Source organism: Anas platyrhynchos, chromosome 13 (genome assembly GCF_047663525.1).
Source record: "Anas platyrhynchos isolate ZD024472 breed Pekin duck chromosome 13, IASCAAS_PekinDuck_T2T, whole genome shotgun sequence".
NCBI classification, from domain to species: Eukaryota; Metazoa; Chordata; class Aves; order Anseriformes; family Anatidae; genus Anas; species Anas platyrhynchos.
The window spans coordinates 10,165,355-10,189,412 of record NC_092599.1 but is presented as its reverse complement, the minus strand read 5'-3'; the positions used below and the strand labels follow the sequence as shown (position 1 = coordinate 10,189,412).

Here is a 24,058-nt window from a genome sequence, read left to right as displayed (position 1 = left end):
AAGATAGAACTGTCCAAATGCGAACTAAATCAGCCCTCATGCTAGAGATTAAAGCAAAGGGCTCTTTCATCAAATGAATGAGAAGATAACAAGAAGAAAAGAAGCAGACTGTTATTCAAAGAAAGAGGGAACAGAGGTTAAAGATAATGAAGACATATTCTCAAAACTGGATGAATAGATCCTTAGTTTACAATAATGATGTTGCTGAATAGGCAACAAGGGCAAGAATAAAGTTATGGGACTGGAAATTACCACTGTTGAGGCTGATGCCAACCTGAAGTGCTTAATGTGCTCAAGCTGATGGGAAGGGAGATGCGGGAGCATGGACCAAATTACCTTCATCTCTGAATGAGGTCCCTCATGAAATTGCCTGTAGGGGTGGTAGCAAGGTGGAGAGTTAGATGCAGAGTGCCACAGCTGAAGAAAAACAGAAGTAGTCCCCACATTGATGACCCCTCCCCATGCAGCAGAATTTCTGGCTGTCCCAGGGTGGGTGCTGGGAAAGTCCCAGCACTGTTTGCAGATAGACTTACAGACTACTTTGCAGTTTTGAGGTTCAAATGAAGAATGAGGTGATGCTTCAGACACCTTTAGCCAGGGAATCTCTTCAGCTTCACAGGCAAGGTGTACTTGCAGTGTGAGGAGAACAAATAGGGTAAAGACAGAATTTCTAGTGAACATTGTGAGATATAAAATCCCAGAGGGGGTCAGGATGAATGAACAAACCTGCATTTCCTCCATGCCTAAAGCAATACACTGCTTTGGCTCGGTAGGAACCAAGGGAAAAACTGCAGGTGGGAGAAGCCATTAAATTCAGCATAGCTCCCAAGGCACAGAAAGTCAGGTCAGGTCCCTTTTAGGAATGAGTGGGCTTTGAATTACTGTCGCTGGATCTCTTTTGATTCTGGAGGTGTAGCACTGACTGCCACAGACTAAACGTACAATTTCTTTGTGTTGCCAGGTAGTGTACATCACTGCCACATTCCCATTCGTCATGCTCCTTGTTCTGCTCATCCGTGGTGTGACCCTGCCTGGAGCTGCAGAAGGCATCAAGTTTTATCTTTATCCTGATATGTCACGGTTAGCTGACCCACAGGTACGGAACCAGGAGTGGGGAGCGGGATGATTTCCTGTACAAAGGGGGATGGTGGAGGGTGATGGTGGTGATGTAATGGCAACAGATTTTTTCCACGGTCTTTAGAGGTCCAAATATAGCGTGAATATTAATGCTGGGTTATATTTTCCAGAGATCTGCTTGAGAAGGTCACTGTTATATGTGTTAATGCATCTTTTCACGTGTATGTATGTGTGTGTATGCGTGTGTATTTTTTTTTGTGTCAAAGGATTCTGAGGCTGTAGACTCTATCCTGTTATACAATCTCAGCTTTCTTGTTGGTAAGGTAAGGGAGATGCATTTTTTTAATGAGGATAGTCTTTAGTTTCAAAGGAGAGACACGTGAGCTTCACAGATGGAACAACAAACAACAACTGTGAGTACCAGTGTCACCAAGTTCCCACTCCTCAGTAGGAGGAGATTGGGAAAGAAGTGAATGAAATAATAGAAAAATTACAACCCATGCTAAGGTGGAAACAAATGCTTTTGGAGGGGCAGGAAATAGAGTTTGCTTAGCCTTGGGTAGCGGGAGATGGGCTTACTCTTTCTTTATAGGCTATGATTAGGTAAAGATTCCTGTCCACGTTCACAGAGTGCAAATATGGGACATTTCAGCAGCCTAGCATTGCTTTAGCCAATAGTGATATGTGAGAAATGCAAAAGAACCAACCAACCAAAAAAACCACCAGGGATCCTTGAAAATAATGAAATAATGATCACAGTGAGACAGAATAATATATTTTTTTACAATTTCTTACTACTGAGTATTTGCTTAAAATAAAGCTTCATTGGTATCTAAATAACTGAAGTAGGAAAAGTGTAATTGAAAGAAACATTGTGGAAGCCTTGTTTATTCTCATCTTGCCCTCTATACATGATACCCTCTTTATAGGAAACATTATATTTTATGAATGCATCATATTTTATGGGACTCTATCACTTTTACGATCTACTATTAGCCCTAAGCCCAGAGTATTAGCTGATAGTATAAAGGAGATTTCTGTGAGCTGGCAGGCCCCCTCCTACAGTCTAGCAAAAGCAACATCTCCAAGGAGATACCAGTCAGGAAGGTGCTGGAAAGTGATGGTGGGAGGGAGGAGGGTCTACAGTCTTGATTCTTGGTTATTCAGAGTCCTTGGTGGTTTCTAATGATGTTAGCAAGCTTGCATTAGCAGAAAGAAGTGAACAGGTGGAATTTAGTGGATGCATTTTGCTTTCTTTTCTATGTTTTTACTAAGCTAGAAGTTCATAGTGTAATGTTATTTCATTCTGTATATGTTTTTTTTAAATATAATCAGGAGAAAGAATCATGAGACCAAGGTCAGATACACATCTTATAAAGTGCATTGTATTCTGCTTGTTTTCCCCACACCCCTATGGCTCTTTATCTTGCATTTAAACAGTTACAAAAACAACCAGAAAGTTAAGAAAATAAACAAACTAAGTAAAAGAAAGTGTTTCTTAGGCTGTTCACATCCTCAGTTTAGTGACTGTTAGCTGATTCCAACTGAAATGAGTAAAAACAGAAATGAACGATTTTATAAATACTTCTGCATTTCCTATTGCACTGAAGCAGTTATTGTTGCGCCAACAGGAAGGATCATCTGAGTGACTAAGAGACTAGAAATACTGAGCATCTCTGGGGAGGGAATACAGGAACTGTTGAAGAATTGATGTTCTCGTGGGCTCTTGATGCTAACAATTCTCTTTTCCCTTTGAAAGCCATATTTGCAAATGTGATGTTCTCTTTCCCTCCCTCCCTGATCCTGTAGCTATCACCCTCAATGGAAGCAATTGTTTTGTTGATATTGCATAGTTTGAACTCTGTGTTTGTCTTGAGTGCTGGAGTGCAACCATGCTGATAGTAACAGTCTTTCTGTTTTTCCCTTTAGGTCTGGATAGATGCAGGGACACAAATCTTCTTCTCATATGCAATCTGCTTAGGAGCAATGACTTCCCTGGGGAGCTACAACAAATACAAATACAACTGCTATAGGCAAGTTTCCATCCAAGGGGGTTTAGTGTTTTAGCTAAATGATGTAAATAAAGTAGGGACAATGGGTTAATTTTTTTTTAATTAACTTGCTCCATGACATATGTGTGACTTAGGGACTGTTTGCTGCTGGGATGCCTGAACAGTGGTACCAGTTTTGTGTCTGGCTTCGCAATTTTTTCCGTCCTGGGCTTCATGGCACAAGAGCAAGGGGTGAACATTGCTGATGTGGCAGAGTCAGGTACGATGGTATTGGTGGCAGTGGTGGTGGGCACTGCCGCCTAGCGTGTGAGCAAAGTTCTGCAGACTCAATCAGCTAACATCTAAGCAATAAAAACAGAACAAGATTTCCCATAATCTCCAGAAAAATAAGCACATTGTTGATTTGGGCTTTCATCTAGAGCAGTGATGGTTAGTGGGGTTGTATTACTTACTCTCTCTTGATTAACAGGGCAGTGAATACATTTCATAGTGTGCTAATCCATTTGGGTTGAGATCAGAGTTATGATAACCACACCATTATCTAGGGTCCATTATCTATGACTTGAAAATTTATTCCGCCCTTCTTCTCACACTACCTTTATTTTCATTCAATGCAAATAGCCAGTATTTATGTATTTTTTTATAGCTTAGTTTTGCTTGCTCACAGCAGAGCGCTGCAGTGGGAATATTATTTTGGCCTTTGGAAGGGACATACATGCATATATTCCTAAATCTCATTGAAAGGTGGAGGAGCTAGAGAACTCCTGGCCTCTGTGGACCATTTCATCCACAGTAACTCTAGCTGTTGCAGTCCTGCACTTGTCCTCTGTAGCTTCAGGATGAGGTTTTTATAATTGTAAGAAGTCCATTTTGAAACTGGATATACACTTTTATTATTCCCTTATTTCAGAAGCGTTCTTCCCATTCATGTTCAGCTATGCACATGTAGCTGAAAAAGGCTAAATCCCCATAGTATGTGAATGCATCTCAGACAGAATAGATATTTTTCCTCTGTGGATGTCTCGTCCATGAGGGCAAGTGTAGCAATGTATTTTCACATAGAACAGGCAGGTTAGATGGGAATTACCACTCAAAAAAAATGAATCAGGCCTCAAAAGCTGTTAGGCAGTCTTAAGGCTAATGAGATTCAAATAATAATCATGTCATTTGAATGCACTTTTGGCATTTCTTTCTGATTTTTTGAACAATTTTAATTCACCTGCATATTATTTCAAAGCTTTTCTCTGGGAACTTGCTCTTAAAAAGGAAAAGTCTATATATAACTTCTAATCATATGACTCTGGGAGTTAAGTCTTTAAGAAAAATATCTCACTTCACAAAGGCTAATGAAAAACCAATGACATTGGTGGCACCGCTGGATTCTTGGGTGGCTGCAATTGGCATACCTCTCACAAGTGCAATTAGTTAACGCTCTTGGCCACAATGCTTATTTTGATCAGACGTTGATTGCTTTGTTTGAAAACAGGATGCAAGGAATAATCTCATTGAATGAATCATAAATAGCTCCATTTTTTCATATCTAGGTGGATCAATTCCAACAGTAGCATTTTTAAGTATTTACACATTGTGTTGTTTTTATTCTGGTCAATATTTATTCTAATTTTGATTAATTACGTCTCTGATAAACAGTCAACTATGTTCCTGTTGCTTGGCATTTTTAAGAATTAAACAATTTTATAGTAACACTGCATTATTAAGTAGTGTTTAAATGCAAATTAACTAATGAATTTAGTGTTTACATAGCATTTTTTCATTAACAGCTGAAAAAGTATTTTTCAAAGGAGATTGATATCATAATCCCAGTTTCATAGCTGGGACAACGAGGGCACTGATTAGCTTCCACAGTTAGCTTTCAGTTTCTTGCATATTTTGTTGTCAATTCCTTCAGATTTTCTAGTTTATTTCAGTTAAGCCCTATTGCTAGTGGCCAGACTTTGCAACCATCTCAGCAGTTCAGTGGGTTGCCCATCATCATTGGCTGGTCTTTGGCTAAATTTTTTGATTTTTTTTTTAGATTTTTACTTGACAGTAAGCATTACCCAAATTACCCAAACCACTTCCCATGGCCTTCCTCACTGCCTCCCTCAGCAGAGGTCAAGTGCAGAGCCACTGCAGACCACTTGGTCCTGCTGGGACAGGCATCCGAGGAACCCATGTGGGGACGTGGAGAAAACTCTCAGTGCTGCCCAATCCAGCAGCAGGAGCTGATCGAGCAGGTGTTTGAGCCTCTTTTTTTGGCCTTTTCTTTCTGTTTTCTCATGACGCAAAGTCAAAACCACTCCCCTGGTTCAGAATAAAGGCAAGCAAAAGCACTGCTGCTTGGCCATAGGACTGAGGAGAGGACATTGTCCCCAGGACCAGCGCCTACTGCTTCCCTTTGTCTCTGCCCAGAGAGTTAAATCCCTCCTGATCTATGCGTCACACTAGTTATTCCCTTGTGTGCCCTCCTGCAAGCCAGGGGAACATCAATAAATTTGCTAGAAGAATCTCATGGCCACATTTTTTTTAACCTGTGCCAAATTCAGCCTTCTAATAATGTTCCCGGGCCACCCTCCAGTCAGCAAGGGGTAGCTCCTGCTGGTTTCCACTGGCTTTACTAGGCTTACACAAGAGTTAAATTAGATCCCATTTGAATTTCAAGTGAAATCAGATTTCTAATAAATAGCACTTGATTTTTTTCCAAAATAATTTTAAAGGGAGAAATCAAAGCAGTGTAGGCACAAAAAAAAAAAAGTCCTAGTGAGTCCAATTTAATCTGCACTGAATTTCTGTTTGACTGGAAGAAACACTTTACCACATGAACAGTGTTAAAACAGCAGAAGATCTGCCTTTTTAAAAATCCCATTTGCAACAACTTTAGATTAAGCAGGCCTGCCTACAGTGCCTTGGCCTTCCTCATACCCTGCCCAGCTTCTGCCTCTGCAGTTTTCGGCTCCTGGGGTGCATCCCCTGCCGTGCCTAGGCAGTAAGTGGGATGGGATCGTGGCAGTCCTAATTGGCTTTTATCAGCAGCCACAAGCGTTCACTTTTGAAAAACATCCTTCAGAGCCACATAGTTTCAAATTAAATATGATTTTAAATTATTCCTGTTCATTCAAGGGGATGCCAGGAACATTTCCTTTCACATAGACTTTTTTCTCTTTATATTTCAACATTTAGTTTCAAAGGAAAGTCAAAGCTAGAACAGGGATTAGGAAGGACACTTGTTACTTGACAGTAGCACAGTGCAAGGACACTTTCAGTGGCCAAAGCATAGAGAATTGCAGCAAGTTTTTAGGAGGGCAGTTTTACATCTGTCTCATCAATTGCACAGATGGCAAGTGCCATCTGGTAGCAGTTCTCCCTGAGGGAGGGCCTACTGTACCCACTGAATCAGGGGGAAAAAGCAAACCCCTCACAAATTTGAGACATTCACCAATTTTTGGTATCTTCTGTCATATAAAATCTTAGTTGTGTTTCATTTTAAATAAAATTAGTTGCTCGATTGTTGGCTAATTTGTATTTATTTCTATTCAAATATTTTCAGTGACTTAAAGATTTCTTTAGTTTGAAAAAAAAAAACATCTTTTTTTACTTCTTTCTCTTGCTTCTTTTTCCATATTTCTTGTTGGAAAGGAAAAGTGGGAGGTAGGAAGAGCAGCATTAGAGATTTTTCTGTAAAGATCAGAGATGAGATTCTTGGCCCCGCACTGCAGCACTTAAAAATAATTCCTCTTCCCATTGAAAATTACTTGAATCCACTTCAAAATCCTGGAAAATGCCAATCCTCAAGGCTCCTTAAAGCAAACAAATAGCTGAGCCAGGCATTCCCGGGTTTAATCTGAATTTAAATCTGCCCTCAAATTCACAAAATTTCTACGGCCACTTTGAGAGCCTGCCGTAAATGCCAGCTTGCCCGTGTTCCTGTCTCCCACTTGGAGAGGGCTCCTTCTCTCTCGCTAGAAGCTCTCAGAAGCAATAGCTGATAGCACTTGGCTCCAGGCACAGCGCCTTTGCAGGTCAGCGTGCGAGAGCTCTGCACGTGTGCTGGGTGTGTGGGTATGAGTGAGAAGCCATCCGGCCCACAGCGCAGACAGGACCCAGTCTAGCCATGAGCACTCACCCAAAACCTTTTGTTTCCAGAGCAGAAAAGCCAGGCTACGGGTCCCAGCCCACTGGTGGTCCCAGACTGCTGCAGTTGTGGCTGATGTTGGCCACACTCAGTGTCACTGCGGCAGGTTTAACTAGGCTGGCCGGATAGGGGCATACGATGTGCCATGTGGGGAAGAGATTTCACACAGAGAGATTTTACACACCAGCAATTAATTCCTAACAGCAGGAGGCTTTATTAATTTTTATATATATATATTATTTTTTTTTTAATTCAGGGACCACAGCTGATATAACTAGGACTAGCCTTTAGGGCAGCAGTGAGGGTTTGCAGAAGGAAAGGAGCCATCTCCAGGAGTGCAACCCCCCCTCTAAAAAAGCTTTGCTGGGTTTGGAGTTTGCATCCAGAGAGAGGCAGTGGTTGCTTTAGTGAAGATCCCAGGGAACTTTTGGAGCAGAGTCCCTTCCTTGCATGCAAAAGGGTTTCATCATCATCATCTTCATCGTGACTGCGTGGGCTAGCAGTGGGATTCTGCCATTCCCCTGGGTCACCCCTTCTCCCCCTACCCCAAAACCATCCTGTATCACATGGGCAGGTGTAGGACCACCTCCATTACTGGCATGTTTGAGACAGATGTTAAAACTGGTGATCAGTTAGCAATGGCCTCGGGGGTTTGCCTGTGGTTTCTGCTGTAGTCATGCGTGCTTCGTTTTCAGATAAAAGAGCCAAACTGTTTCACTTCTGGTATTTCCAGCCGCGTTTGGATTTATCTGAACGGAACCAGGCATTCCTGCATTTGAGGGTGGCTACCTTTACCAAAGAGCTGGTATTTACTATTTCTCTTCCCTTCCCCTCCCCCTTTCCTATTTTCTTTTTCTCTAGGTCCAGGCCTGGCCTTCATTGCTTACCCCAAAGCTGTGTCCATGATGCCGCTGCCCACCTTTTGGGCAATCCTTTTTTTTATTATGCTTCTGTTGCTTGGACTGGATAGCCAGGTTAGTCCAATGGGTAAGAGATGCGGGGCTGGTGGTCTTGGTGCTTGACTGGGCAAATCTGGTTAGACATGAATCCTAGAAGTGAATACCTCTAACACTGCCTAAGAGGAATTCATCTGTGTTGCTCTTTGATGTGGGGGCTGCATTTTGTGAATGTGTGACTTGATTGATAATCAGCATGATGTTGCTGACCAAGTCTTTGTCATCAGAAGCTAATGGAGTCCAAGGGACTAGGGCAGTTCTCCCTAACCTAAATACCAGTCTCAGTCTGGCCCCCAAATAACACCATTTCAGTTATGGTGCAGTACTTTCCTACTTTGGAGAAAGCCCTGTGCTCAGAGGTGCCGAGGAGCTTGGGATCCTGCAGACTTCCACGTCATCAGTGGGCATTTGGTGCCTCTGAATGGGACAGAAATCATCTCAGAAAGTTTCCAGCTGTACTAATTACGTAGCACCCACTGCTATTAATTAGTGAATGTGAAAAAATAAGAAAGTTTAGTTCAAGAAGTTATGTGCTTTTTCCCACTGGTTGCTTATAGGAATGTTGGACTAAATTTCACAGAAGAACCTGTAAATCATTTCTAGAAAGGCCACTTACAAGGAAATGCATGTGGCAAAGGATTATGCAGTAACTACACATTCAAAACTGCTGAAGTTTTCAGGGCAACAGGCAGCTTTCTGCACTCAAATGGAAAATAGCTTTGATTATAAACACCCACTTGCTAAAGGTGAAGTTTTTATTTACCCTAAATCCTTTCTTGAACAAAGAGAAATATATAAATGGATTTTTACTCAGTTGTTTTCTTACATTTTTGATACTCCATTTGCCCTAAATTGCTTTTTATGTCTTATCTTTGAACTCTAGTGAGCAACTTTCAATCATTCCAAAGTGAATTTAAAAGTTCCCAGTGCTGTGGTTCAACAAGTCTGTGCTTATGCAAATTGGAAGCTGTCTAGTAATTTTAAAAAGCTCAGTGCGTAGAATGATTAAAACTAACCAGAGTACTTAATTTCTCTCCTCCACCCCCCTGGTTCTTTTTGGAGTGCAGTTGAGCAGGTTTCTGGAATGCCAGAGAAGGTTAAGATCAAATCAGCCCAAAGGGTTGCATTTAAAAGGAAAACCAGTTTTCAGAAGTCACAATAACAAGACAGGAGGCAACAAAGTTTGCTGGAGTATTTGCTGGACAGTCTGTATCTCCAAAAAGATGTTTCAGCCTGTGGTCAAAGAGGGTAGAGTTGTTAAAGGGCACTTCTGGGCACTGTAAAAGCAATATAGATACAGGGTAAGAAAAAGTTATTGAAATAATGCTATTTCATAGACTTCCCATGGTAAAAGGTTGTAAGACAGTGGATCCACTTAGAGTGAAGATCATTTCTACAGAGGCAGCCTAGGTTCTCCATGGTATCCTCATGTCTTCAGTAAACTTACTGCTTTTGTACCTTGCCAGATGGAAAGTAGAGAATAGCTGAACGATCTTTTCTTCAGATTTGATTGTTGGGAGTTAAGCAGACTTTTCTCAGTGGGTTTTCCGTAAACTTTGAACTTTTTTTTCAAATTTGATTAGCTCAGGTTGTACACCTTACGTGAAGTTTTCAAATGGCAAGTTAGCACAAATACAATTATCATGAAGCTAGTTAAAGTAAGATTTTAGTTAACCTATTAAGGGCTTCATTTTTGTTATACCAATGCAAATAGTTTACCAAGGCTTTGTATGGGAACTGTATCAAGAGATCCCTTATTGTTGACGAAGTACCCCAGAGCCTCAGCCAGAGGAACTCCGCTCACCGATTCAGAACAGACAAGTTCAGTCAAGAAGGGCTGCTATTTCACATCAAAGTCTGTTTTCCCTCAGCTGCATTTTCTCTCGCTAACCCAAGAATAGAATTATATCCAATTGTGGAATTAACCTAAATAGTACCTGCGAGGTTTTCTGGCACATCAAAAAAAGACTGAGAGGTGCTCTTCTAGCTTGTGCAGCTTAGGCTTTTTAAGTGTTTTCTCTCTGCCTCTTTTCTAGCATACATCAAGTATTCATCTGGAACAGCTACAACATAAAAGCCACACAAGTGCCTTCCTGTCATCAAATTAAGTTCCTTTATCCTTGTGGCTTGCATTTACAAAGCCCTTTTAGTAGTTTGCAAGGATGCTAGGAAATGAACATCAATTCTGAAAGCTTATTCAAAACTGAAAACTACCCCCAGACTTTAACCTTTGGGTTAAAAGGAATAGCTTCTGATTCATTTATTCAGAGCAGCATTTTGCCTCAGAGTACAGTTACAAATGCTGTGCAGCATTTGTTTAATTGCGAGCTAGGATAAAATGCTTGGCAGATAATTTTCAATTCATATTTCTTTATTGTTTTCCCCTTTAGTTTGTTGAAGTTGAAGGACAGATCACGTCATTAGTTGATCTGCACCCATCCTTCCTAAGGAAGGGTTACCGACGGGAAATCTTCATCGCTATAGTATGTTTCCTTAGCTATCTTCTGGGACTAACTATGGTGACTGAGGTAAGTAACAGCAATGCTGGAAATTGCCTCCTTTTTTAGCCATTTTTTAGACCTGTTTTAGTTATGAATCAGACTACACAGAATTACCCACTCAGAGGAACTGTGCTCTTCAGATCTACAGAGCATCTTTCATCCCTAGATCTGACAGCATTTTGAAAGGGAGCTACATATCCTCCCCTTTTCAGTCTGAGGAACAGAGAAATGAATTCTCATTAATTTCATTCTGATCTAAGTACTAATCAACATGAGTATGAATATTAACAACTGGCTCTGAATGATGAAACACATATAGGGAACCTTCAGTAAAGCAGATTAAGAATCCATCCAATACAGATTTTGTCTTAGCTACACAGATTTGAATCGAGTAAATATCCCTAGATTTATTCTGGTATAAATCAGACAGGAATGTGTTCTAGAAGCTGCACTGTTGTGTTATTTTCAAAATAAAATTAAAGCAACATGTTAAAAACAACTGGAAGAGGATGACTGTAAGTATTGATATAGCACCTTTAACAAAGATGCCTAACAAACTTATTTTTTCAAGTAAAACTGCCGGTATGCACATTCAATGAAGTGAGAGCAAATTGCCTAGCAGTAGAGTGTAAATAAATAGAATTAGAAATATCCCAATGAAATAAGTTCTTCTACTCAGTTCATAAATGAGGACCCTCCTGATAAGGTGACTGACATTTTTAGTATTTTGGAGATGCTACTGTTAAAAGACCTGCTGTTTCTTTACATCATTTGTTTCTATAAATGCCTGTCCTAAAATACTTTTAAGAAGGAAAGACTTAAGTGTCTCAGTAGATTATACTAAATGGCTTAATTCTGTTTAATCATCATCTTGTTTAGAATGTTTCCTATAGTAAACAAGCATACTCCCTGGGGAAGGTAATGCCAGGTATTTAATTTACTTACATGCTTGATATTTCTGCTTGTTAGGCAGCAGTCACTAAGGTATGCTGGTAGATTTTACTGAGAGATGGGCCTGAAGCATTCAGGTCTTTTTCCCGATGGATCCTAATAAATTGTGTCTCTTTTACAGGGTGGCATGTATGTTTTTCAACTCTTTGACTACTATGCAGCTAGTGGTGTATGCCTTTTGTGGGTTGCATTCTTTGAATGTATTGCTGTAGCCTGGGTTTATGGTAAGTGAGAACCCTTTCATCTGATACTTTTGGATGAGTTAGTGACAATTTTGCTAGCCAAACGTTTAATCATCAGCCATCCCTGAATCATCTTCCCAGCAGCAGAGACATGCCATTAATATGAATTTGCACTGACCACTTGGAGACAAAATTGCATCTGGGACGAAGCCAACCTCCAGTGTTTTTCCACACAAAAATGAGTGTTTTTCTATTGCTAATTAATAAAAGCACAATTAAGCATTTACATGTGTTAAGTTTAGAGATGAGAGTTGAAAGTCTGGCCAGCCATGAAAATTTGTGCTTGTCTCAGAGAATTTCCTTTCAAAGCTGCCATGTCTGCAAGGGCCAAGCCAACCAAATAGAAAATACAAAAAGAAAGCTGACAGAAGAGTGTATTCTGTCCTGTTGTTTTTAGGTGCTACTGAGTACCAAAGTTTGACAGTAGTTTCCATTGCTGCCTGAGATGGTAGCTTAGGAATGATCAGAAAATGTTTGCTGTTTATCACTGGTCATTTCCCTGACTCTTCCTGTACTCCATCTTCTTAAAAAAGCAAAAACAAACCAAGCCTTCATTTTACATCAGTCAAATTTCTGTAGAAGCAGGATGTCCATTTGCTATTTTGTCCCTCATGTCATGATCCCTCTGGCAAGTTCAGTGAGACTTTGGGGAGATAAATGTGTGCATGACAGGGGCAGGAGGGATTAGCATTGTGCTCCTGCATCTAAATAATGAGCTTGTGAAAGGAGAGGCTCCCCCAGCCTTTGAGCTTCTGAAGGAAAAAATCTTGAATTTCACATCTATGGCAATTTGGGTGATACATCTGCCCTTTAAATACTCCTTGGGGTGCCTAGGAAGGCAGCTGTAATTCTGCAGTTCTTATGTGGCTTTTATAAGCTCGACTGATAACTATGCTCACTATCTCTTACAGGCGCTGATAATATTTATGATGCCATTGAGGATATGATTGGATACAGACCTGGTCCCTGGATGAAGTGGAGCTGGATTGTGATCACACCAGTTCTTTGTGTGGTGAGTTTTTGAAACAGGCTGTTTCAAGTCTTCCATGTGGCAGCTTCGAGCCTCTTCTTAATGCTTCCCTTTAAGTGAAGGCTGTTCCATTCAGAGACCAATTTGCAAAGAGCTGCTGGAGGCTTGATATATTCTCAGATGTTAGCTGTTAATGTGACAGCTCTCTGCTGTGCTCACACAAGTTGTAGTTATCTACATTTGAGTGGATTTTTCTTAAGATTGACAAAGTATTACATTTGTGACACACAGAACTCACTCCAAAGCGCAGTCTTATTTAAGTAATAGAACCATTAGGCCATTTTAACAAAAAGTCCTGAGGCAGGACTGCCAGTCTGAGGCAAACACTTACTATGGAGTATTTCCTTTGCTGGGAAGGACATCTCAGTAAGCTCCTTGCAATGTACAGCATTTGAGCTCTGAAAAAGGACACACAATGTACTGCAGCTGTTCAGCACCATCATTTAACACCCTATTGTCAAGCAACAGTTTACTTACCTGCAGATGTAGATGCTTTTTTAATAATTTAAATTGAAGAATAATGCCCCTATTGGTTAAAATACATGTTGTATTTGTCAGCTCTGTCTTTTGCTGCCTGTCTTCCTTAGGGCCAGTGGTAGCATCAGAGCCGTGATGCTTTGAACGTTTTTCAAGCCTCACTTGATTTTCTTTTCTCATCCACAGGGGTGCTTTATCTTTTCTTTGGCCAAGTACAAGCCACTGACCTACAACAAGGTCTACACATACCCTGACTGGGCAATCGGCCTGGGCTGGGTTCTTGCCCTCTCCTCCATGATCTGCATCCCTATGGTGATGGTCATCCGCATCATACAGTCAGATGGGTCGCTCATTGAGGTAAGAGAAACCAGCAGCCCCTCCTTACACCTCAGAGAAAGCCTTGCATGTGGGAGAGTGAATTCAGGGCTGAGTCACATTTGGGGGGGCTGGGCAGGCTCTTTGCATTTGATTTCTCCAAGCGATTTCAGAAGATTTAACATAAACTGGGAAAAGAGAAATAACATGAAGTAGCCCTCACCTCTCCTTACTGCAAAAGGTTGGGCTGCTTGTAGAGAAAATAGGCCACGACATTCTGTCCTTCCTCACCAGTTGGATAAGTCAACTATAATGTAACCAAACATACAGCCTCTGTGCACAGCTGTCTGTAGTGGAGAACGGGAGCTTCAGCTTGCTCTGTTTTACGCAAAATAAGCACAGAGCTTGGAAAACTGCCACCTTGTTCAGGTAGGGCAAAGTTGGATGCCTCCCCTGCAGTGCATGCAAATAAGACTGTTAAAGATCACCTGTCCCTTTGGCAAATGGTAAGAACACAGCAAACGCAGCCTTCTGGCCTCAGACAAACACCAGGTGATTTTACTTGCCTCCTACTTCTGCAGTTTCCAGCTTGGTGAATTGTTGTCTCCGTGTGCAGACAAGCAGTCTGAGGTGCTTCCAAGAGCCAGGTCTCTCTTCTCCAGCCCACGGGGAAAAGGAAGCACTATCCCCATAATCACTGAGAAAACAGAGAGCAAGAGACTTGGATCCAACCCAGATGCATAGGAGCTCACTGAATTTTAGGGAAATTTGGATCCACCTGTGGATTGTGTGGCTCTCAGGCATGGCCTTTGCTTTAGGGCACTGAATTAAAGACAAACTCTCCTGACAGCATGCTCCACATTTAAACTTATTATTATTATTCCTAATGAGTCAAAGTGAAACATTGAACCTAGATTTTCCTGAGCTTTGGAAAACTTGGGTTCAGATTCAGACTTGTCTGTGCAGATTTTCTTGGGTTCAGCTTTACAGGCAATCTTCGTTTCGTATTTCAGCACTGGTTCTCCTGGTTTGTTCTTCCAATGGAAAGTTTTTAGAGACTGTGCAAGCATGAAACTTAGCACTTCTCTTCTAAGTTTTTCAGATTAGTTTTGTTTTTGCTTAATGAGACGGTCTTAAATGCTGCCCCGGGTATTCTTTGAAGAGAAAGTGGGACACTTTGGGTTAGAAAAAAAGATAGAATAGAGTAAGAAAAGAACATTTCCCAGGGCACAAAAACTTGAATTTGTTTTCCTCCAAGTGCTAATGGTCTTTTTCAGCTGTGCCCAGAGCATTTTCATGAGTGTTTATTTTCCTGCCTACATTGTCACCATCTGTTGAAAGACAAGGCTAAAAGTAGCCAAAACATTTCTCAAAGACCATGTTAGGAAAGAGAAGAGAGTAAACACTGGTCAGATGCCATTTAGTTCTTTCTTTGTGAACCAAGATGTAAGAACAAAGTCGCCACTTGGCAATGAGCGGCTGGCCTAAAAGGCAGAGTTTTTTTCTAAATGAGGAAGGAGAACAGACAAAACTTGAGCAGCAGCTGCAGCACTGAAAGCCCGAAATGCTAGATGACGCCGTGAATGCCCTCTGTCTGACATGCCAAAACTCAAACGTGGTGCTACACAGCCCCGTTCTCCTCGCTCTTGCAGAGCCACGTGGCATCTGCACGTTTCCAGCGGCCACCAGCCCCATCCTTCAATTGCCACGTCCTCCGTTCTGCACAGGAGTCTCTGGGCACTGCTCAGTCTTTCAACCTTTGCTTTTTCCCCTTTCTTTCAGAGGATAAAAGCAGTGGCTGCCCCCAAGGAAGTGAATCGGTGGTCCAAAGAAACAGAGAGTGGCACCCCCTTCTGCCCCAATGGAACTTCGAATGGCGGATTGATCAAGCCAACTCATATCATTGTGGAAACCATGATGTGAGCTCTCTCTGTGAGAGGATAAACCTGCTTTAACTGCCGTTTACTAACCATAGATTCTCATAGGACCAGGTTTACAGAGCTTTATATTTGCACTAGGATTTATTTTTATTTCTCACAGAGAAAGTTATTTTTTGTGTGTGTTTTTTTTTTAATATTTTGTAAGGTAATCACAGCAGATGTCTCTCTGTAGAGGGAGAGCTTTCATATCAGACTAGACATATTACAGGAATTTACTATTATTGTTTTTTTTAAATATATATATCTTTATCTCTAAATATTATACATCTTACCACTTGAATTGATTGTCTTGCCAGCAATATATTCAAGTCTCAGAAAGCAATTTTAGGTGCTGGTATGGTTGGGAGCAGGGTAACCTACAGAACACACAAAAGGCGCTCTGTTGAGAAAAAAAAAAAAAAAAAAGACACTGTTTCAAGAGAATTTTCAAAGGTGTAGTATTTCCACCCTCTGGTTCAATTGTGGTAAACGACAGGCTTCAGGGTCACATGAGGAAAAGGGTACAGTTATGTTTAGCACAGTCCCTGAACAAAGATACAGCCAGGCAGCTGGAGCAGAGAGTTTGAGAGGGAGGCAGAGAAGCTGGGTGTGAAAAGCCTCACAGCCGTTCCTCCAAGCACGGCGCTGGGACCCTGTCACACAAGCAAGAGGAGGACTTCAGGAAGGTGTTTGCAGGACTTGTCATGGTTCACTTCTTTTTTAGTGTTGGTTTTGTGGTTTGTTTTTTTTTTTTAAACTTAGGTGAAATGCCTGCTGTTTGTGCATGAGCGAGCAGGTTGAATACTTGCTCCTTTTTTTTTCCAGCAAAGGAGATTTTAGCTGAGGTGTCGCTGGTGTAAACTTGAATTCTGCAGCCTGCCCCTGAGCAGCACGGGCGAGTGCCGAGGCACTGAGCAGAGAAAAGCAGCACCTGTGGTTTTGGTGCTTCAGACATTTGCTTGCCCATTTGTTTGCGTGTTAACTATTGGACTTTGGTTTGGGGCAGAAAAATAAAATAAAAAAATCCCTTGTGGACTCTGACTGTCCAAAGGTGGACGCAAACCAGGTCATCCCCAACACAAGGAACAAAACCGCTCACCTACACCTGGTGTAAGCAGTATTTATAACAGACACGTTGTTAATAATAATAGTAATGAAGATAATAATATCGCTCAGCAAACAGGTGCTTTTCATCCACATATCTCAAAAATGCTTTGCCAAGTTTGGTAACCAGAATTCACTTTATTTATTTATTTTGGGGAGTTGGTTACTGGTGGGTGAACAGACAGAAGGACTGAGTCCCTTGTCCCACGTTACTAACAAGCAGCAGTGGACCTAGGTTACCCAGTCTCCTTGCCCATCACTAGGTTAGGCCATAAGGGTTGCAAACATATTTATGAGGCCTATGAATCTGTCTGCTGAATAATCTGCTTATGGGATATTGAGCTAAAGCAAAGGAAACATATAATACTGAAACGTTTTGTATTTATTTGGTCTGAAGGAACTGCAAACCATTCCAGGTTAGAGTAGGGAATAAAGAGAAACCACTACGAGGAGTGTGGGAATGGGGCTGCAGCCGGGTTGCTGGGTACAGCTTCATGTGGGCCAGGTGGATGTTTCCATGGAGAATTGCTCCATGAAGACTGGAGCATTTTGTCCAAAATGTGGACAAAAGGGTTTTTTTTTTGTTGTTGTTCTTTTTTAAACTTGAGCAGGTTGTGCTGGGAACAGGTTCTCTGGCAAAAGAGTTCTTTTCTTATTATGATGCCACAGTTAAGCTATCCGAAGGTATCTAGAGGAAATGCTTGATGAAAGCAGAGCTTGTATATGCTTATTTTGCTGTCAGCTTAATCTGTCAGGGCAGATTTTGGCATTTAAATAGGAACATATCCAGTTCTTAACATTCCTACACAGTAGTTTTGTTTAACTTTTTCATGTCCCGTGGACTAACTGGCCACAGCAGCACAAACACTTGTTGATTAACACGTTGGCATTACTATAAAAAGAGTGATTGAAAACTAAGAGATGGACCAAAAAAAAAAAAAAATTAAAAAATCTTTCTAGTTTGAATTTGTATGTATTTTTACATCACATGGCTGAGTTGCAGCAACAAAACCGGCCATGTCATGGTTTTTTGTTTTCTTTTTCTGGTTGCTGTATTCTGAGAGTTATAAATGAACCTTTTCCACAGCTGGAGATGGCAGACATCTAATTTCACCTGCAGGGCCAGTGGCAATTGCCAACTTCAGGCCTTGAGAAAATCCCTGGAGGAATTCAGTGACCCAGGGGGATTCTGGCTGGAATTTGCCATCAAACGTGCACAAAATAAATAAACATGCACACAGCTGATTTTTTTTTTAAGCCTTTAACAATCAAAAGCAAGGAGATGGAATCAAAGATAACTCTCTTACTGGGTTTCAACTTGGACCCTTATTTTTGAGTTACAGTTAGTGTCTGCAACAAACAGGCCTTCTTGCCTGGGTTAAGATGGGAGCAGCAGGCTGGGGGGGGTCTAAATTAATGGTTGCTGTGAGTGCAGATGAAACACTGATGCTTAATTTATATTTTATTTTCTTGATATGTTGTCATAAGACTGTATTTGAGATTTGTTTGCACATCATCAGTTTCATAACAGAGCTGAGACAAGCTTTAGTTAGGGAAAAAAAAAATGGTTTGGCTACATCAGAACTGTGTGTGGTGAGTCAGCTGGGTGCTTAGCCATCTCCCGCCTTGTGGAGAGCATCTTTGCATTAAAAACCAGAGGGCTAATACTACACCTTTAAAAGTACAACTACCAGAGAACCAGAACCCAGCCCCATTTTGATACAAACTGTGCCATTCAAATCAGTCGCTTCCATGTACCAAGTGACAATGTCTTGCACGTACGCAACAACCTCATCGAAGCGTTCTTGATGTAAACTTCTCTGGCCCTGCTGTGCTCTTCAGCATGACTGCAAGGGAGGGCTGGGGCTCACAAAGAGCCAAGAAATGTTTCTGGAAAATAGTGCCCTTCACCCCTTTTCTTTCCCCTCCAAAAAGAATGATTTTTGTTTTATCTGGGGTTTGAGTTCCAATGAGCACATTTGCATTTTAAAGTGTTTTTTCCTAACATTTTTATCAGATTTCTGAACTTTTCTTGTTGATAAATTTGCATTTCAACATGATCTTCTGCCAAAATTATTAAAAAACAATTTTTAAGAAAGTCTGTGTTTCCTACCTATTTATGATTGCAAATACAACTGATTTCTTTTTCCTAATTTACTTGTTAAACATTTGTGACTTATTTTACCTGTTTTATGTAAATGAGGAACTCTATATTAAAATATCATGACTAGTCAGAGATGAACTGGTTTGGATCTGGGGAAAAATTAGGGCAGTTTTTGGCATGAAATCTTTAGGACCAGATAGCTGAGCTGAAGATCACAGGAAAACAAAACAAAAGCACACCTTTTCCTATTTCATGCACTTTTGTATTAGTCGGTTCTTCTGGGATTGGAAACAGCAGATTTTCAGCAGTATTTATTTCCAGCTGAGCTGAAATCAAGAGAAGTTCAAAAGGCAAAGGGGAAAATTAACCCCACAAGATTCTCTGGCCTGTTTCATATCTTCCTCAGTTTTCCAAACTTTGTCACCTGTGACTAGTTATGATCTCACTGAATGGGCATCTATTGTAAGGGACTTTACCAGTAGTCTGTATTTTGGTATTTAAACAGTATGATTTCATAAACAGAACTGGTTTTTATGGTTGTTGTTGTTATTGTTCTCATTTTCCTTTTCATCTGTAGCTTTCCTTTTCATCTGGTCCAAACAGATCCACACACTTAGCAAAGCCCTCTTTAAAGTGTGAGATAGTAGGTCCACAATGGATTTGTTCTTGTGTTGTAACAGAAAATATCAAAGCGTCGCAGCTGTATTTACCATCTAAAACAATGCTGGTGTTCAGCCTTCAGCAGCAGCATAGCTCGGGAGTGGAGGGAGGTAGGAATGGTCTGCTGAAATAGGTCCCGGAGCAGCAGGACTGATTTTCACTGCTCTTCCTGGGGAGAGGAGGAAAGAGAAAAAGAAGGTGCAGCCTTAGGGTTGCTGTAACGCACACACACACAAAAAAAACACATCAGCAGAACCTTTTGTGCCACTGTCAGGATAGCAATTTCTGCAGCTATTTTTACTCTACTGTGCATCCTGCCTTCTCAACTGCAGATAGTCCTGGTTCCTCTTCCCTGCCTCGGCGTTAGAACAGTTTGAGTAGATCTGAAGACACCTGGACATTTCCATTCATTAGGCCTTTAACAAGTCTCCTCCCAGGCTGCTTTCATTTGCTAAGGAGACTCAGTTTTGGTGAGGTTGTGCTTGTCACACTTGGGTTCAAAGCTCCCACTTCGCATCAATGGCAAAACTCCATTGGTGGGAGAACAATTTGAATGTTTTGAATACCTGTTTATTAGCTTCCACTTCTTGTGGTCACTGCAGGATCACGTGTGGAGGCATAGTGTATATAAAATGTTAAATAAGCTGTGTATTGAATGGAGTGGACAAGTTAGCTAAGCAGCTCGAGTATACTTGGAAGAAAGATGACCCTGACATCATTTCCAGATGATTCAATGCAAGTTGCTCATTTTCAGTAAAATGAAAAATAAATCTGTGCTTACGCAGACTAGTAGATGAAATCTTCCATCCTTATAAGCACGCACACAAGTGGGGGCATTGCTTTCATTCCTAGGCTGCAAACTATGCACGTAAGTCCAGAGCTGCTGCGACTAAGCACTGAGAAGGTTTAGGCACCACTTTCCTAGGAAGAGCCGACCTGCCAGGGCACCCGAATGGACTCCACTGAATTGGGGTACAAAATCCTGGACCATGGGCCCTCTGAGGAAGCCTTGAGGGCTGGGCTCAAAATCTCTCCTGGCTCCTTATTAGCACCGCATGGCTCCTCCTGCAGGAGGTCTGGTGTGCTGTTGCCTCAGGCGGCTGCCTTGGACTTGTTTCCTCCAAAATCATCATCCAAAGCTTTGTGGTTAGAATTAACGTGTAGTTGTGTATTTGTATATTTGCATGAGCAAAGGTCAGGAACTGTCAGAACCTAGTAGCTCCTTTTATTTCTTGTAATCAAAGATAAGCTTAAGAAAGAAAGTATTCAGTCAATTGTGACCCCTGACACCTAAGAAACCAATAACCTAGTGCAAAAGAAGCCCCTCTGCCCCCAAGCTCCATACTTTGGTCACAAAAACAAACAAACAAACAAAACAAAAACAAACAGACAAACAAAAAAACTATTGGTATCAACAGTTAATTTGCGTTTACTGAAAAATTTGCTCAAGAAATCCTTCCAGAATAAGCAGCACTAGCCCCAGCTGGAAAACTGCCAGTTCAAACCCTGCCCTTCCACCAGAGCAGGGCTCTTTTCTACCACCTTCCCCCACATCTCCCCCCTCCTCCTCCCCCTCCCCCCCCCCCAAAAAAAGTTCATTTTTTGTACAATGATTCTCTGATTTTAAAAAAAGAATAATAATCTGAATGTTTCTATTCAAAAAATAAGCAGAAAAAGTCATTTTTGTGTGCTTTTTCCAAGTGCCAGTATGAACTGTTTTCAGTTTACCCACATCCTAAAAAGCAAAAAAAAAAAAAAAAAAAAAAAAAAAAAAAAAAAAAAAGAGAAAAAAGAGAGGGAAGAATTTTGCTGGTTGAAAACGTGAAAACGTTAAGATAACAAATCATTCCCCCATCCCTGACAAAGGTGGAAAAGTTTGATTGCAGGATTCACAACTGGAAAAGAGCCTGGCCCTGCTGGTAGTGCTGGGCTATTGAATGACAGCCCAGACACGTCCTTTTTTGTATTGCGGCTTTGCCCTAATTTGAAATAAACTGTAAAACTGTCAGGATATAATTGCTACACACTTTACGCAGTTCTGGGCTTTAGGAGCAAAGCAAATTAAAAACAGTCTAAAAAGGGGTAAGTTTCTGGAGGCTTCCTCCCTGTGTATCAGCTCTGTGCTGCACAGTGGGACGGTGCCGCTTGCTTTCCATGTGCAGCACGGGGGAGACATTGGCAACCTTATGCCAAGGAGCTCTCAGTGGCCAGAGTTGAGAAATTAGGAAAAAAAAAAAAAAAAAAAAAAAAAAAAAAAAAAAAAGCAGGGGGAAATATGTATAAAAAGTGAAACTTGATTGTGCTAAGGAGCTGTGCATGTGTCCTTTGTGTGCGTGCATATACAGGGGAAGGCTTCGGGCTTGTAGCATAGTACGTGTTAGCATGATACATATTGGTTCTAAACCTCTTGCATCTGCTTCTGCAGTTGAGATGTTAAAAAGGTTTTATTTCTTTTTTCAATATTTAAAGGAAAAAATAACATTAAAAAAAAAAAAAAAAAAAGAGAACAGTGGCAAAATCATGTTGAGAGGCTAAAAAAACACCTGAGGGGGCACACTGAGTTAGTTTGTCATCTGCTCCTGTCCTGGAAGCCAGCGACGGTCTCTCAGCATTGCAGCATCCCAGTACTGTTCCGAAGTGCTCGTTGTTCAATAGGATGTTGTTTTTCTCCAGTGTAATGTTGTGATTGTTACCTGATAACGTTGCCAGGGACTTCACATTGTGAGAGGTGGTCCATCTTGTTTGATGTATTTGGCTAAAAAACAGTGGTGGTTTTTTTATTATTTAAATTCCTAGCAACTGTGACTACAGTAACGTGATGAGTAGCACATAAAGTGAGGAGGAGTCTTTGATGCTGTCCTCCTCAAAAATGTCATCTGAACTTTTTTTAAAAAAATGAAAAATATTTTTAAAACATTTTAAAACATTTTTTTGTGTTTCAAGACAGAATATTTGTATTAGAAAAAATATCCTGGAGTGTAATTAAATCCTAAAAAACCCTATCCTTTGTGTATATGGTAAATGTTTGTATTTTGCAGTTTCTGTTTTGCTTTTTAGATAAATGAAATGTATATGGATATTTTTAAGTCATCTTTGCTTTTTTAGATGAGTTTGTAATCACCTTATAACAGAAAATAAAACTTTCCTTTATAAACCAGCCACGCTCTCAGGTGTTTTCAATAATTGAATATCTCACCTTGTCCTTTAAACCTATTTACTTTTTGTATGCTTGTTTTGGTTTTGTCACAAATATTCCACACATAGCTATGAGGAGGGGAAAAAAATGTGGGTGTGTTTTATGTACATAGATATGAATATATATATATATATACATGCACACACCCACCCTTGGACCAACTCCCTAAGCTGACGTCATTGCCCATTTTCTCCTCATTCCCCATAGGCGTACTTCAGTCTGGGTTCAAACTTGCACATTTGGCTAGCTAAACCCAGCCCCATAGAGGCTGGCTGTTTATTCAGCATTACTTTTGTCACGCAGCCACGTATCTGGCTGACCATGCCAAAGGGTCCATGCTGTCCCCAGACCACTTTGTTTCACTGTTGCCCACTCCATTGCCTGATGTCTTCACCAGCATTTTGGTTTCCCCAGCCCAATGTGCCCACAGGGTGTGTGCTGGCTCTCACAAAGCAGTGAGAAGGTAGGGAAATCGTGCCTTTTCACTTCCTTATTTTTTTATTTTTATTTCCTCCAGTTTTCTTCCTGTATTTTGCTGGCCACAAACCACCCCTGCAGCTACCAGGGCACAAGAAGATGACTGCAGCTCTACTGCTAACACTGGGGAGCGCCGAGACCGTGGGCTGAGCAGCCTTACCTCAGCCTGTCCTGGGGCATGGCCTGCTATTTGGGGCTTCAAAGGCAGCAGAAAAGCCCAGTGGGAAGCATTTAAAAAAAAAAAAAAAAAAAGGCATCTATTTGTTTATTTATTTATTTATTTTCCTGGTGTATGGGACTTGTCATTTAAAGGGCTCTGACAGCCTGTTCAGTCAGGCAGCTGAAAGCTAAACCAGACAGGCCTTTCCCTAAGTCACGGTAAGGAAAAGAAAGAAAAACAACTCGCTTAGATGGGTACTATTTTTGAAAAGCAAAACTGCTCAGCGTTTGTGCACCAAGCCCTAACCACTGCTCCACTGAGGCTGCGGCCACCCCGTGCCCCTCATGGGGCAGTGCCACGCGCTTGTCATGGGCTGAGGGCTGGACCCTGGCCAGCAGAACCCCCCCCCAAACCAGGTTTCCCTGGTGCATTTTGAAGCAGAAAGCTTTTTTGGTTGTTTCGAGGGGGACTGTTTATTTGTCTTAGGTTTCAGCTTGGGTTGTTTATTTTGGCCGGGTGAGATCTGAGGACTTGGCCTGGGCCTCCTCCTCCCACCAGCGAAGCCTGCAATGCCTGGGCCGAGCAGCCTGATACCAGCACAGGCAGCAACTTCAACACGTCTCAGATATAAAATATAACATAAAATAAAACCAATAAAGCCATGCAGCATCGCACACAACTGCTGAAGGGCTTCGTGTACCCGCCATGGGCAGCTGCAACCTTCCCAGGCCTGTGCCAGTTCCCT

The 24,058-nt window shown here is 41.3% G+C and overlaps 1 protein-coding gene across 10 annotated transcripts in view; it reads left to right on the top strand.

Moving 5' to 3' along the window:
- The window catches only part of SLC6A6 (solute carrier family 6 member 6), a 57,278-nt gene extending 35,291 nt beyond the window's left edge, over window positions 1-21,987 (top strand). For all 10 annotated transcript variants that reach the window (XM_027467491.3, XM_027467488.3, XM_027467487.3 and 7 more), the window contains 9 exons: window positions 962-1,096; window positions 3,007-3,110; window positions 3,224-3,348; window positions 8,083-8,195; window positions 10,568-10,705; window positions 11,751-11,853; window positions 12,783-12,883; window positions 13,565-13,735; window positions 15,476-21,987. In XM_027467491.3, the coding sequence (XP_027323292.1) occupies window positions 962-1,096; window positions 3,007-3,110; window positions 3,224-3,348; window positions 8,083-8,195; window positions 10,568-10,705; window positions 11,751-11,853; window positions 12,783-12,883; window positions 13,565-13,735; window positions 15,476-15,616 (1,131 nt within the window). In that variant the 3' untranslated portion in view covers window positions 15,617-21,987. The remainder of the gene's footprint in view (window positions 1-961; window positions 1,097-3,006; window positions 3,111-3,223; window positions 3,349-8,082; window positions 8,196-10,567; window positions 10,706-11,750; window positions 11,854-12,782; window positions 12,884-13,564; window positions 13,736-15,475) is intronic.
- The last annotated feature ends 2,071 nt before the right edge of the window (window positions 21,988-24,058 follow it).